Below are 16,140 nucleotides of genomic sequence, written 5' to 3' on the forward strand. Positions count from 1 at the left end.
CCCTTTTAAGCTGCAGTAAGCATGCGCTAGTGCTTACTGCAGCTTAGTAAAAGGAGCAGCACCTGCCATCCAGATTATCTAGATAGCCATTAAACATGGCTGAATATTGACCCCTTGAGTTTGTGCATCCTGCTTCTCCTCTGATTTTATTCAAACTCAGTCTAGGGACTAATCCTTTTTTGAGTCAACTTTAATCCCCATTTTGCAGATCACAGCTTTTTGATTAGTTTCTTAATGAAACTCACAAAGTTTCTCTTGTCCTGTATGTGCCTTGACTAGATTTTAGCTCTGCAGAAAAAAGGATTCTTTATACACTACCCCTCCCCCAATTCTATATATATGGTACTGAAAGATCCACATATAGCGAATGCTACATACCTGTAGAAGGTATTCTCCGAGGACAGCAGGCTGATTGTTCTCACTGATGGGTGACGTCCACGGCAGCCCCTCCAATCGGAAACTTCTCTAGCAAAGTCCTTTGCTAGTCCTCGCGCGCCCGCGCGCACCGCGCATGCGCGGCCGTCTTCCCGCCCGAAACCGGCTCGAGCCGGCCAGTCCAGTATGTAGCAAGACAATACACTTCAAGGGAAGACACAACTCCAACGGGGAGGCGGGCGGGTTTGTGAGAACAATCAGCCTGCTGTCCTCGGAGAATACCTTCTACAGGTATGTAGCATTCGCTTTCTCCGAGGACAAGCAGGCTGCTTGTTCTCACTGATGGGGTATCCCTAGCCCCCAGGCTCACTCAAAACAACAACCATGGTCAATTGGGCCTCGCAACGGCGAGGACATAACTGAAATTGACCTAAAAAATTTACCAACTAACTGAGAGTGCAGCCTGGAACAGAACAAACAGGGCCCTCGGGGGGTGGAGTTGGATCCTAAAGCCCAAACAGGTTCTGAAGAACTGACTGCCCGAACCGACTGTCGCGTCGAGTATCCTGCTGCAGGCAGTAATGAGATGTGAATGTGTGGACAGAAGACCACGTCGCAGCTTTGCAAATTTCTTCAATGGAGGCTGACTTCAAGTGGGCTACCGACGCAGCCATGGCTCTAACATTATGAGCCGTGACATGACCCTCAAGAGCCAGCCCCGCCTGGGCGTAAGTGAAGGAAATGCAATCTGCTAGCCAATTGGATATGGTGCGTTTCCCTACAGCCACTCCCCTCCTATTGGGATCAAAAAAAACAAACAATTGGGCGGACTGTCTGTGGGGCTGTGTCCGCTCCAGGTAGAAGGCCAATGCTCTCTTGCAGTCCAATGTGTGCAGCTGACATTCAGCAGGGCAGGAATGAGGACGGGGAAAGAATGTTGGCAAGACAATTGACTGGTTCAAATGGAACTCCGACACGACCTTTGGCAAGAACTTAGGGTGAGTGCGGAGGACTACTCTGTTATGATGAAATTTGGTGTAAGGGGCCTGGGCTACCAGGGCCTGAAGCTCACTGACTCTACGAGCTGAAGTAACTGCCACCAAGAAAATGACCTTCCAGGTCAAGTACTTCAGATGGCAGGAATTCAGTGGCTCAAAAGGAGATTTCATCAGCTGGGTGAGAACGACATTGAGATCCCATGACACCGTAGGAGGCTTGACAGGGGGCTTTGACAAAAGCAAACCTCTCATGAAGCGAACAACTAAAGGCTGTCCTGAGATCGGCTTACCTTCCACATGGTAATGGTATGCACTGATCGCGCTAAGGTGAACTCTTACAGAGTTGGTCTTAAGACCAGACTCAGACAAGTGCAGAAGGTATTCAAGCAGGGTCTGTGTAGGACAAGAGCGAGGAGCTAGGGCCTTGCTGTCACACCAGACGGCAAACCTCCTCCACAGAAAGAAGTAACTCCTCTTAGTGGAATCTTTCCTGGAAGCAAGCAAGACGCGGGAGACACCCTCTGACAGACCCAAAGAGGCAAAGTCTACGCTCTCAACATCCAGGCCGTGAGAGCCAGGGACCGGAGGCTGGGATGCAGAAGAGCCCCTCCGTCCTGCGTGATGAGGGTCGGAAAACACTCCAATCTCCACGGTTCTTCGGAGGATAACTCCAGAAGAAGAGGGAACCAGATCTGACGCGGCCAAAAAGGAGTAATCAGAATCATGGTGCCTCGGTCTTGCTTGAGTTTCAACAAAGTCTTCCCCACCAGAGGAATGGGAGGATAAGCATACAGCAGGCCCTCCCCCCAATCCAGGAGGAAGGCATCCGATGCCAGTCTGCCGTGGGCCTGAAGCCTGGAACAGAACTGAGGGACTTTGTGGTTCACTCGAGATGCGAAGAGATCCACCAAGGGGGTGCCCCACGCTTGGAAGATCTGACGCACCACTCTGGAGTTGAGCGACCACTCGTGAGGTTGCATAATCCGGCTCAGTCTGTCGGCCAGACTGTTGTTTACGCCTGTCAGATATGTGGCTTGGAGCACCATGCCGAGACGGCGAGCCCAGAGCCACATGCTGACGGCTTCCTGACACAGGGGGCGAGATCCGGTGCCCCCCTGCTTGTTGACATAGTACATGGCAACCTGGTTGTCTGTCTGAATTTGGATAATTTGATGGGACAGCCGATCTCTGAAAGCCTTCAGAGCGTTCCAGATCGCTCGCAACTCCAGGAGATTGATCTGTAGACCGCGCTCCTGGAGGGACCAGCTTCCTTGGGTGTGAAGCCCATCGACATGAGCTCCCCATCCCAGGAGAGACGCATCCGTGGTCAGCACTTTTTGTGGCTGAGGAATTTGGAAAGGACGTCCCAGAGTCAAATTGGACCAGATTGTCCACCAATACAGGGATTCGAGAAAACTCGTGGACAGGTGGATCACGTCTTCTAGACCCCCAGCAGCCTGATACCACTGGGAGGCTAGGGTCCATTGAGCAGATCTCATGAGAAGACGGGCCATGGGAGTCACATGAACTGTGGAGGCCATGTGGCCCAGCAATCTCAACATCTGCCGAGCTGTGATCTGCTGGGACGCTCGCACCCGCGAGACGAGGGACAACAAGTTGTTGGCCCTCGTCTCTGGGAGATAGGCGCGAGCCGTCCGAGAATCCAGCAGAGCTCCTATGAATTCGAGTTTCTGCACTGGGAGAAGATGAGACTTTGGATAATTTATCACAAACCCCAGTAGCTCCAGGAGGCGAATAGTCATCTGCATGGACTGCAGGGCTCCTGCCTCGGATGTGTTCTTCACCAGCCAATCGTCGAGATATGGGAACACGTGCACCCCCAGCCTGCGAAGTGCCGCTGCTACCACAGCTAGGCACTTTGTGAACACCCTGGGCGCAGAGGCGAGCCCAAAGGGTAGCACACAGTACTGGAAGTGGCGTGTGCCCAACTGAAATCGCAGATACTGTCTGTGAGCTGGCAGTATCGGGATGTGTGTGTAGGCATCCTTCAAGTCCAGAGAGCATAGCCAATCGTTTTGCTGAATCATGGGGAGAAGGGTGCCCAGGGAAAGCATCCTGAACTTTTCTTTTACGAGATATATGTTCAGGGCCCTTAGGTCTAGGATGGGACGCATCCCTCCTCTTTTCTTTTCCACAAGGAAGTACCTGGAATAGAATCCCAGCCCTTCTTGCCCGGATGGCACGGGCTCGACCGCATTGGCGCTGAGAAGGGCGGAGAGTTCCTCTGCAAGTACCTGCTTGTGCTGGAAGCTGTAAGACTGAGCTCCCAGTGGACAATTTGGAGGTTTTGAGGCCAAATTGAGGGTGTATCCTTGCCGGACTATTTGGAGAACCCACTGGTCGGAGATTATTAGAGGCCACCTTTGGTGAAAAGCTTTCAACCTCCCCCCGACTGGTAGGTCGCCCGGCACTGACACTTGGATGTCGGCTATGCTCTGCTGGAGCCAGTCAAAAGCTCGCCCCTTGCTTTTGCTGGGGAGCCGAGGGGCCTGGCTGAGGCGCACGCTGCTGACAAGAGCGAGCGCGCTGGGGCTTAGCCTGGGCCGCAGGCTGTCGAGAAGGAGGATTGTACCTACGCTTACCAGAAGAGTAGGGAACAGTCTTCCTTCCCCCGAAAAATCTTCTACCTGTAGAGGTAGATGCTGAAGGCTGCCGGCGGGAGAACTTGTCGAATGCGGTGTCCCGCTGGTGGAGAGACTCTACCACCTGTTCGACTTTCTCTCCAAAAATGTTGTCCGCACGGCAAGGCGAGTCCGCAATCCGCTGCTGGAGTCTATTCTCCAGGTCGGCGGCACGCAGCCATGAGAGCCTGCGCATCACCACACCTTGAGCAGCGGCCCTGGACGCAACATCAAAGGTGTCATACACCCCTCTGGCCAGGAATTTTCTGCACGCCTTCAGCTGCCTGACCACCTCCTGAAAAGGCTTGGCTTGCTCAGGGGGAAGAGCATCAACCAAGCCCGCCAACTGCCGCACATTGTTCCGCATGTGTATGCTCGTGTAGAGCTGGTAAGACTGGATTTTGGCCACGAGCATAGAGGAATGGTAGGCCTTCCTCCCAAAGGAGTCTAAGGTTCTAGAGTCCTTGCCCGGGGGCGCCGAAGCATGCTCCCTAGAACTCTTAGCCTTCTTTAGGGCCAGATCCACAACTCCAGAATCATGAGGCAACTGGGTGCGCATCAGATCTGGGTCCCCATGGATCCGGTACTGGGACTCGATCTTCTTGGGGATGTGGGGATTAGTTAGAGGTTTTGTCCAGTTCGCAAGCAATGTCTTTTTTAGGACATGGTGCAAGGGAACAGTGGACGCTTCCTTAGGTGAAGAAGGATAGTCCAGGAGCTCAAACATTTCAGCCCTGGGCTCGTCCTCCACAACCACCGGGAAGGGGATGGCCGTAGACATCTCCCGGACAAAGGAAGCGAAAGACAGACTCTCAGGAGGAGAAAGCTGTCTTTCAGGAGAGGGAGTGGGATCAGAAGGAAGACCCTCAGACTCCTCGTCAGAGAAATATCTGGGGTCTTCTTCTTCCTCCCACGAGGCCTCACCCTCGGTGTCAGACACAAGTTCACGAACCTGTGTCTGCAACCTCGCCCGGCTCGACTCAGTGGAGCCACGTCCACGATGGGGGCGTCGAGAGGTAGACTCCCTGGCCCGCATCGGCGAAGCTCCCTCCGCCGACGTAGTCGGGGAGCCCTCCTGGGAGGTGGCCGCAGTCGGTACCGCACGCGGTACCGACGTCGGGGACCTCACCCCGGGCGATGGGCCAGCTGGCGCCACGCTCGACGGTACCGGAGGTGCAAGCACCGCCGGTACCGGAGGGGTAGGGCGCAACAGCTCTCCCAGAATCTCTGGGAGAACGGCCCGGAGGCTCTCGTTCAGAGCGGCTGCAGAGAAAGGCAAAGAGGTCGATGCAGGCGTCGACGTCAGAATCTGTTCCGGGCGAGGAGGCTGTTCCGGGCTGTCCAGAGTGGAGCGCATCGACACCTCTTGAACAGAGGGTGAGCGGTCCTCTCGGTGCCGATGCCTGCTGGGTGCCGACTCCCTCGGCGACCCAGAGCTCTCGGTGCCGACGCAGGGAGGCGACCGGTGTCGATGCTTCTTCGATTTCTTCCGAAGCATGTCACCGGAGCTCCCCGGCACCGACGAGGAGGACGTAGAATCCAGCCGTCGCTTCCTCGGGGCCGAGGCCGAAGGAGGTCGGTCTCTGGGGGGCTGTACCGCAGGAGCCCTCAGGGTAGGAGGAGACCCACCCGAAGGCTCACCGCCACCAGCAGGGGAATGGACAGCCCTCACCTGCACTCCTGACAATGCACCACCGTCCGACGACATCAGCAGAAGAGGTCCCGGTACCACCGACGTCGATGCAGCTATCCGATGTCTCGGCACCGATGCAGAGGCCCGATGCCTCGATGCACTCGATGCAGGGGCGGCCGAGGAAGATGGTCTGGACGCTGACGACGTCGATGCACTCAAAGATCCCGGTGCCGATGCCGACGAAGAGCCCGAGAACAACACGTTCCACTGGGCTAGTCTCGCTACCTGAGTCCGCCTTTGAAGCAGGGAACACAGACTGCAGTTCTGAGGACGGTGCTCGGCCCCCAGACACTGAAGACACGACGAGTGTCGATCAGTGAGCGAGATAACCCGGGCGCACTGGGTGCACTTCTTGAAGCCGCTGGAAGGCTTCGATGTCATGGGCGGAAAAATCGCGCCGGCGAAATCAAAGTCCGAAATGACGGAAAAAGAGCACCAAAAAATTTGTAAGGGAGAAAATCTCGACCGAGGCCGAAAAGAGGCCTACCCCGACGACGAAAGAAAACTTATCGGGGCAAAAAGCTGGAAGTACGGGGAGGATTAACACGAAACCCGGGGGGGGGGTTTCCGGAGCACTTCCCGACACTTGAAAGACTTTTCCGAAGAAAAAACACGTCAAAATAAATTTGGACGCGCGAGGTCGACTTTCCGGGGCTCGACACGGCGAAAACACGACCGTACCGAGTGCGGACAAAAGAAGACTGGCCGGCTCGAGCCGGTTTCGGGCGGGAAGACGGCCGCGCATGCGCGGTGCGCGCGGGCGCGCGAGGACTAGCAAAGGACTTTGCTAGAGAAGTTTCCGATTGGAGGGGCTGCCGTGGACGTCACCCATCAGTGAGAACAAGCAGCCTGCTTGTCCTCGGAGAAAATTTAATATCTTAAACTGTCAATGACTGGTTATTAATGCTAACAAGCACCAACTTGAGGATATGCATGAATCTCTAATCCGCACACTTCCCCACCAACCACGCTTAACTGGTCTCATGCAGAACTCAAAAGGGGACAGAGAAATTGGGAGAAGGTGGGCAGGTTAGGGGCATTTCAAGTTAGGCACGATTTTACAGAAATAGGCCTATTAACACCTAACTTTGGGCACAGGAATTACACATGCTTTTATTAGGCTTAAGTTAGGCAGAACTTGCATGCTACAGTTTACAGAACAGCACTTAGTGTGGATCATTTCCAGCGCTGATCTTTAATGCTATATGTAGAATCCAGCCCTGTATGTGTAGTAGCACTACAGAAACATTAAAGCAGTGATACTTCAGTTCAAAAATTAGCAGATGTGTGCATGGCCAAAAGATACAAGAGAAATAGTTCTGAAGGAACAGGATTATTTTCTATAATATCTTTAAATTTTAAAATTTTAAAACATAATTGGGACATCATGAGGTCACACCCAATCTTTGAAGACCACACTTTGCATATTGCTTTTTCCCGGAAGCAGAATTTGAAAGAAATATATCTTTATCCAAATATATTTTAAAACCTACTTTTGGAAATTTTAGGAAGTGGTCATTATGCATTCTTTAGGCAGAAATAATATATGAGAAAAGACCAAGGGGAAAAAAGTAAGCACAGTTGAAGACAACTGTATTTTTTTAGTACTTGTTGTCCTATGCATCTCCTCCTTTTGTTTTACTATATGTAAATTATTTGGTTAACTTTGTTTTATGTTAACTGCTCTGATATACTGCTTGAAGGGTGATATAGTGAAGATACTTACCTGTAGCTGGTATTCTCCGAGGACAGCAGGCTGATTGTTCTCACAATTGGGTCGTCATCCGTGGCGGCCCAGGAACCTGAAAGAAATTTTACCAGCAAAAATAAAGACTTTCAGGAACGTTCTGCTGCGCGAGGATGGACCGCGCATGCAAGAACGACTCCCGCACGCCGCACGAGCGTGTCTCCTCAGTTTAATCAAAAAGCATATAAACAAGAAACAACCTTAACAACAACTCCAAAGGGGAGGAGGGCGGGTTTGTGAGAACAATCAGCCTGTTGTCCTTGGAGAATACCAGCTACAGGTTAGTATCTTCGCTTTCTCAGAGGACAAGCAGGCTGCTTGTTCTCACAATTGGGGTATCCCTAGCATCCAGGCTCACCCAAAACAATGAACATTGGTCAATTGGGCCTCGCAATGGCGAGGATATAACATAGATTGACCTAAAACCAAAATGAACTAACAAGTGCAGCCTGGAACAGAATCAAAATGGGCCTAGGGGCGTGGAGTTGGAATCTAAACCCCGAACAGATTCTGTAGCAACGCCTGCCCAAACCGACTGTCGCGTTGGGTATCTTGTTGAAGGCACTAGTGAGATGTGAATGTGTGAACGGATGACCACGTCGCAGCTTTGCAAATCTCTTCAATGGAGGACGACTTAAAGTGGGCCACTGACACAGCCATGGCTCTAACATTATGAGCCATGACGTGACCCTGTAAGGTCAGCCCAACTTGGGCATAAGTGAAAGAAATGCAATCTGCTAGCCAATTGGAGATTGTGCGTTTTCCAATGGCAACTCCCCTCTTGTTGGGATTGAAAGAAACAAACAACTGGGCGAACTGTCTGAAGGCTTCGTCCGCTCCACGTAAAAGGCCAATGCTCTCTTGCAGTCCAAGGTATGTAAACTGCTTTCGCCAGGGCGGCTATGAGGACGGGGAAAAAATGTTGGCAAGACAATGGACTGGTTCAGATGGAACTCCGACACCACCTTCGGTATGAACTTAGGATGCGTGCGGAGGACTACTCTGTTGTGATGAAACTTAGTATAAGGTGCATCCACCACTAGGGCCTGGAGTTCACTGACTCTACGAGCTGAAGTAACAGCCACCAAGAAAACGGCCTTCCAGGTCAAGTACTTCAGATGGCAGGAATTCAGTAGCTCAAAAGGAGCTTTCATCAGCTGGGTGAGAACGACACTGAGATCCCATGACACTGGTGGAGGTTTAAATGGGGGCTTTGACAAAAGCAAACCTCTCAGGAAGAGAACAACTAAAGGCTGTCCAGAGATAGGCTTACCCTCTACACAGCGATGATAGGCACTAATCGCACTAAGGTGAACTCTTATGGAGTTGGTCTTGAGACAAGACTGACAGGTGTAGAAGGTATTCAAGCAGGGTCTGTATTCAAGAGAGTGTGTATGAACAACTTGGAAAGCTAAAGGTGGACAAAGCCATGGGACCGGACGGGATCCACCACAGAATATTGAGGGAGCTCAGAGAGGTTCTGGTGGGTCCTCTTAAAGATTTGTTTAATAAATTCTTGGAAACAGGAGAGGTTCCGAGGGATTGGAGAACGGCGGAGGTGGTCCCTCGTCACAAAAGTGGTGATAGGGAAGAAGCTGGAAACTACAGGCCAGTAAGCCTCACTTCAGTTATTGGAAAAGTAATGGAAGCGATGCTGAAGGAAAGGATAGTGAATTTCCTGGAAGCCAATAAGTTGCAAGATCCGAGACAACATGGTTTTACCAGAGGGAAATCGTGCCAAACGAATCTCATTGAATTCTTTGATTGGGTAACCGGAGAATTGAAAAGCTTTTGACACGGTTCCCCACAGGAGGCTCTTAAATAAACAAGATGGGCTGAAGATAGATCCCGAAGTGGTGAACTGGATTAGGAACTGGTTGACGGACAGAAGCCAGAGGGTGGTGGTGAATTGAATTCGCTCGGAGGAGGGAAAAGTGAGTAGTGGTGTGCCTCAAGGATCGGTGCTGGGACCGATTCTGTTCAATATATTTGTGAGTGACATTGCCGAAGGGTTAGAAGGTAAAGTTTGCCTATTTGCGGATGATACTAAGATCTGTAAGAGTGGACACCCGGGAGGGAGTGGAAAACATGAAAAAGGATCTGAGGAAGCTAGAAGAATGGTCTAAGGTTTGGCAATTAAAATTCAATGCGAAGAAATGCAAAGTGATGCACTTAGGGAATAGAAATCCTCGGGAGATGTATGTGTTAGGCGGGGAGAATCTGATAGGTATGGACGGGGAGAGGGATCTTGGGGTGATAGTATCTGAGGATCTGAAGGCGATGAAACAGTGTGACAAGGCGGTGGCCGTAGCTAGAAGGTTGTTAGGCTGTATAGAGAGAGGTGTGACCAGCAGAAGAAAGGAGGTGTTGATGCCCCTGTATAAGTCGTTGGTGAGGCCCCACCTAGAGTATTGTGTTCAGTTTTGGAGGCCGTACCTTGCGAAGGATGTAAAAAGAATTGAAGCAGTGCAAAGAAAAGCTACGAGAATGGTAAGGCATTTGCGTTACAAGACGTATGAGCAAAGACTTGATGACCTGAACATGTATACTCTGGAACAAAGGAGAAACAGGGGTGATATGATACAGATGTTCAAATATTTGAAAAGTATTAATCCGCAAACTAACCTTTTCCGGAGGTGCGAAGGCGGTAGAACGAGAGGACATGAAATGAGATTGAAGGGGGGCAGACTCAAGAAAAATGTCAGGAAGTATTTTTTCACGGAGAGAGTAGTGGATGCTTGGAATGCCCTCCCGCGGGAGGTGGTGGAAATGAAAACGGTAACAGAATTCAAACACGCGTGGGATAAACATAAAGGAATCCTGTTCAGAAGGAATGGATCCTAAGGAGCTTAGCCGAGATTGGGTGGCAGAGCCGGTGGCGGGAGGCGGGGATAGTGCTGGGCAGACTTGTACGGTCTGTGCCAGAGCCGGTGGTGGGAGGCGGGGCTGGTGGTTGGGAGGTTGGGTTAGTGCTGGGCAGACTTGCACGGTCTGTGCCCTGAAAAAGACAGGTACAAATCAAGGTAAGGTATACACAAAAAGTAGCACATATGAGTTTATCTTGTAGGGCAGACTGGATGGACCATGCAGGTCTTTTTCTGCCATCATTTACTATGTTACTATGTTACTATGTCTGTGTAGGACAAGAAAGAGGATCTAGGGCCTTGCTGTCACACCAGACGGCAAACCTCCTCCATTTGAAAGAGTAACACTTCTTTGTGGAATCTTTCCTGGAAGCAAGCAAGACTCGGGAGACACCCTCTGAAAGACCCAAGGAGACGAATTCTAAGCCCTCAACATCCAGGCGGTGAAAGCCAGGGACTGGAAGTTGGGATGTAGAAGCGACCCCTCGTTCTGAGTAATGAGGGTTGGAAAACACTCCAATCTCCACGGTTCTTCAGAGGACAACTCCAGAAGAAGAGGGAACCAAATCTGATGCGGCCAGAAGGGTGCAGTCAGAATCATGGTTCCGCAGTCTTGCTTGAGTTTCAGCAAAGTCTTCCCTACTAGAGGTATGAAAGGATACGCATACAGGAGGCTTGTTCCCCAATGTAGGAGAAAGGCATCTGACGCTAGTTTGTAGTGGGCCTGTAGCCTGGAACAGAACTGAGGGACTCTGTGATTGATCTGAGTGGCAAAAAGATCCACCGAGGGGGTGCCCCACGCTCGGAAGATCTTGCGGACTACGCCCATGTCCACTGACCACTCGTGAGGTTGCATTATCCTGCTCAGCCTGTCGGCCAGACTGTTGTTTACGCCTGCCAGATAAGTGGCTTGGAGAAACATGCCGTGAGGCTTCCCCCAAAGCCACATCTGGACTTCCTAACCCAGAGGGCGAGATCCGGTTTTGGAGGCCGTACCTTGCGAAGGATGTTAAAAAAATAGAAGCGGTGCAAAGAAAAGCTACGAGAATGGTATGGGATTTGCGTTCCAAGACGTATGAGCAGAGACTTGCTGACCTGAACATGTATACCCTGGAGGAAAGGAGGAACAGGGGTGATATGATACAGACGTTCAAATACTTGAAAGGTATTAATCCGCAAACAAATCTTTTCCAGAGATGGGAAGGCGGTAGAACGAGAGGACATGAAATGAGATTGAAGGGGGGCAGACTCAGGAAAGATGTCAGGAAGTATTTTTTCCACAAAGAGGATGGTGGATGCTTGGAATGCCCTCCCGCGGGAGGTGGTGGAAATGAAAACGGTAACGGAATTCAAACATGCGTGGGATATGCATAAAGGAATCCTGTGCAGTAGGATTGGTTCCTCAGAAGCTTAGCCGAAACTGGGTGGCGGAGCAGGTGGGGGAAGAGGGGTTGGTGGTTGGGAGGCGAGGATAGTGGAGGGCAGACTTATACGGTCTGTGCCAGAGCCAGTGATGGGAGGCGGGACTGGTGGTTGGGAGGCGGGAAATACTGCTGGGCAGACTTGCACTGTCTGTGCCCTGAAGAAGGCAGGTACAAATCAAGGTAAGGTATACACATATGAGTTTATCTTGTTGGGCAGACTGGATGGACCATGCGGGTCTTTTTCTGCCGTCATCTACTATGTTACTATATGTTTTTTTACTCACGTCTCCTCGGGGCCGGGTCCCTCGAGACAGGTAGAGACCCACTCGACGTCTCACTGCTCCCAACGCGAATTGGTCTCTCAGCAGCCATTACCTTGCTCCCCGACGTCGAAGGACCGGACCCGGCTCGAAAAAGCTTTTCCCGTTGGGCCTCTCAAGACACTTGGGTCTGTTTCTTCATACGAAGACACAGACTACAAGCGGCTGGGCTATGGTCGGTCCCAAGGCACTGGATACACCAAGCGTGGGTATTGCTACCTGAGATGGTCCAGTTGCACCGAGTACGTTTGAAGCCGCTGGGTGTCTTCAATGACATGGAAGAAAACACAGCCTCGGTGAAATCAAACGACGCAATTGTGCCAAAAATGAAGGGCACAAAAAGGGGAGAACCCAACCGCGCGGCCGAACTCGAAAATGAAAGGAAACTTTAAAATGTACAAAAAAAGAATAAGAAAACCACGGGAAACTAATAAATTTATATATATATATATAAAAGAAAGCGAACAAGAATCACGAAAGAAGTCTTCGTCCTGGGCCTGACGGAGCAGAGCAAAAACACTGCCGCACCTAACTGCAGAGAAAAAAAAAAGACTGAGGAGACACGCTCGTGCAGTGGGCGGGAAGTCGTTCGCGCATGCGCGGTCCGTCCTATTCGTGCGACAGAACGTTCCCGAAAGCCTTTATTTTTGCTGGCAAAATTTCTTTCCGGTTCCTGGGCCACAGTGGACGACAACCCAATTGTGAGAACAAGCAGCCTGCTTGTCCTCGGAGAAAACAAATATCTCAAAACAAACAAATGTGTACAGTGAAAGGGCAATTGTTAGAGATTTAGTTTGTCAGGTAAACTGCCAGCTATTCTGGAACATGTTTACTACAGGAGTGTTTTGCACTTTTGCTGCGTTTTTTTTTTTTTTTTTTTTTTTTTAAACTGATATGTATAAATAGATCAATATAATTCAGATCACGCCAAGTCTGGCTCCTAGATGCTCAGAGTTTGAGGCATAGAGTAGGGGTAGGTAGGAACACAAAACCACCACCATATGAAACATTCAACACAAACTAATAAGCACCTGTTCATACAAAATTAGTTTTTTCTTTTTGTTTTTAGCATCAAGTGATCTTAAAGCAATATTGTTAACAAGACATTTTTTAAAGGTATAAACTATACTGTTTTATCATCCTGTTTTAAAGGAAAACAATGCATTATTACCACTGGGTTTTCTTGTTCTTGCATACATTGAACCAGCATTCGTTTAATGACTTCTAGGTAATGTTGCTGTTGATTCCCAAATATGCCAGGGAAGTTCCTAAAATGGATACAAATAAGTAAAACAATCTAAGCCTGATTTGATAAACATAAAATTGCACATACAGACCCAACATCACTGTATTCACATCTTGACAATTATAACTGATACAAATGTAAACCATATTAATGTACACCACTATAAGATCCCTACAGTAAAGCTGAGATACAAAATGAGCATACATTCACATGTTCAGGACAGCAGAAGTGGTGCCAACCATCACCTTATCAGTAAAAATCAATTTGCAACAAAGAAAATGTTTGCTGCATCCAAGTTTTAAAGAATTACTGCTAAAAGCTTCATAGCAGGCTGCAAGATCTCTCATCCTCTTAAACGTTCCACTTAATTTGGATATCATTTAACTAGTGCCTAGGCTGATGATTTTGAAGCAGCAGTCAGTCACAGCCTTGTTTTAACAGTGATAAGAGGGACTAAGAGTAAAACTGCCCTCCCTACATACTCTCAGACTCTGAAATGTTACTCAAATTGCTTTATTAAAACTGACTTCCTCAGCAATCCTCCAGACCGTTCAAGACGCTTGGGTTATGCACTCCTACCAGCAGAGGGAGACTGAGAACACTAAAACTTCTTATACAAGTAGCCTGTGCAGACCTTCTACTAACCAGTATTTTCTCAGTCTCAGCAGAGGGTAGATGTGTGCAGCCTGTGCAGTGTACTCAGTCTGGTAGGCCCGTTTGGGGTTTCTAGGTTGGGTTGTAAATGTTAGAGAACCCACACTTAGATCTCTATTATTCCCTGTGGGGTGTCACACCCGGGTGGCTGGGTCCCTCCCCCTGTGCTCTTCCTCTGGAGGACTGCTTGACCTTGGCTACAAACCTCGTTCTGTACCCTTGAGGCGTTTAGGCATCAGCAACGAGGTTTAAAAAAATAAAAAAACGTTTTTAAAAGGCGGCTATTTTGGCTGTTCTTGTGGCAGTCCAGAAATAAAACGTCTTCAAGGGCATTCTTGCCTTAGGCGGTTTTGCCTATTAGTCTGTCAGAGCACAAAGCAACTGTTTGTTTTTATTGTGTTCGCAGTCATTATGTCTAAGCCGGCGAGGTGTCGGTTTAGCGCAAAGCGCAGCATTGAAGTGAAAGGTGGCCAATGTAAATTTTGTGGGGAGCCTACGTTGTCAGCGCTCTTGCCCCCCGTGCTTTTCCCCTGAGTCGGCGGAGGTGTTGGGCGGCGATTTGACCGCACATTCCGGGCCAGCAACGGCGGGGTCGGTTTTGGCGGGAAACGCGGCCATTTTGGCTGCGTGTCCCGGGTCGGCCTCGACGGAGCCGTTTTTGGCGGGAAGCGCGGCCCTTTAGGCTGCGCGGCCCTTTAGGCTGCGCATTCCGCACCAGCGGACCAGTGTGTGGCGGGAAGCGCACCTAGTTTAGCCGCGGATCACGCAATGGACCTGCCGCCTCGGGAGCGAGGGGGGGGTCCGTCACGGAGACTGCAGGAAGTGCTGTTGGGGCTTCAGCAGCGTCGGGGGGGGGGGGGGGTCTGGCTTCCCCACTGAGTTTGTTTGGTCTCTGTATAATGCCTGGAGAGCTGGCCCCTCTCAAGCTGTTTGTTCCCCGGAAGCTGCTAGCTCAGTGGGAGTTAAGCGCCCACAGGTGGATATTTCGGAGCCTATGGAGATACTTTCTCTGCCTGGGTCGGACGTTTGGAGTGACCCAGGAGAGGAGGATCTCTTAGATGAGTCTGAGGATCAGGATGGGCTAAGGCCTGGGGAAGATTCTTCAGTGGTTCGCATTTTTCATGAGGAGGAGTTGTTAGAGCTCATTGATCAGGTGATCTCTACTTTGAAGTTTGCTCTGGCAGCCACTCCCTCTGCAGAGGGACCCAGGTAGATCCCTTGGTTAAGGGGATTCGGAGAGCCTCCCGTTCCTTTCCCATGAATTCAGACATTAGGGACAATGCGTGGGATAAACATAAAGGAATCCTGTTCGGAAGGAAGGGATCCTCAGAAGCTTAGCCGAGATTGGGTGGCGGGGCTGGTGAGTGGGAGGTGGGCCTTGTTCTGGGCAGACTTCTACGGTTTGTGCCCTAAAAATGGCAGAAACAAATCAAGGTCAGGTATACACATAAAGTAGCACATAGGAGTGTAAATTGTTGGGCAGACTAGATGGACCGTGCAGGTCTTTTTCTGCCGTCATCTACTGTGTTACTATGTTTTTTCAGGAATGGTCTGTGCCGGAGGCTACTTGTAAGGTGTCTAGGGCTATAGCGCGGCTGTATCCCTTGCCTCCAGAAGATTTGGCCCTGCTGAAACCACCTACTGTGGATGCAGTGGTTACGGCGGTTACTAAGGCTACGGCGGTTACTAAGGCTACGGCCATTCCGGTGGATGGCGGTACAGCCTTACGGGATCCTCAGGATAGGAAGCTAGAGTCTTTTCTGAAGCGCAGCTTTGATTTGTCAGCTTTGGCCTTGCAAGCCTCTGTGTGTGGGGGCTTGGTAGCCAGAGCTTGTTTCCATTGGGCGGAGAAGCTCTTGGATGAGCCTGCGTTAGATAGGACTGGTTTGGTTCAGGACCTGGCCAAATTGGAGATGGGGTCTTCGTTTTTGGCAGACACCCTTTATGATTTGCTAAGGGCTTCGGCTAAGAATATGGCTCTGGTGGTGACGGCTCGCAGGGCTCTTTGGCTTAGGGGCTGGGTGGCAGATGCAGCCTCTAAAGCAAAGTTGTGTTCTCTACCTTTCAAAGGTTCTATGTTGTTTGGAGAGGACTTGGATAAACTGATGAGTGGTCTTGGGGATACCAAGGTCTCACGGTTGCCGGAGTTACGGCCTAAGGTGGCTAGTCGAGGTAGT

General features: G+C 50.4%; 1 protein-coding gene across 1 annotated transcript in view; it reads right to left on the reverse strand.

Moving 5' to 3' along the window:
• IPO5 (importin 5) overlaps positions 1 to 16,140 on the reverse strand; it is a 358,310-nt gene that overhangs the window by 268,917 nt on the left and 73,253 nt on the right. The window contains 1 exon segment of the mRNA XM_030201357.1: positions 13,235 to 13,331. Coding sequence (XP_030057217.1) covers positions 13,235 to 13,331 — 97 coding nt within the window.

Source organism: Microcaecilia unicolor, chromosome 4 (genome assembly GCF_901765095.1).
Source record: "Microcaecilia unicolor chromosome 4, aMicUni1.1, whole genome shotgun sequence".
Taxonomy (NCBI): Eukaryota; Metazoa; Chordata; class Amphibia; order Gymnophiona; family Siphonopidae; genus Microcaecilia; species Microcaecilia unicolor.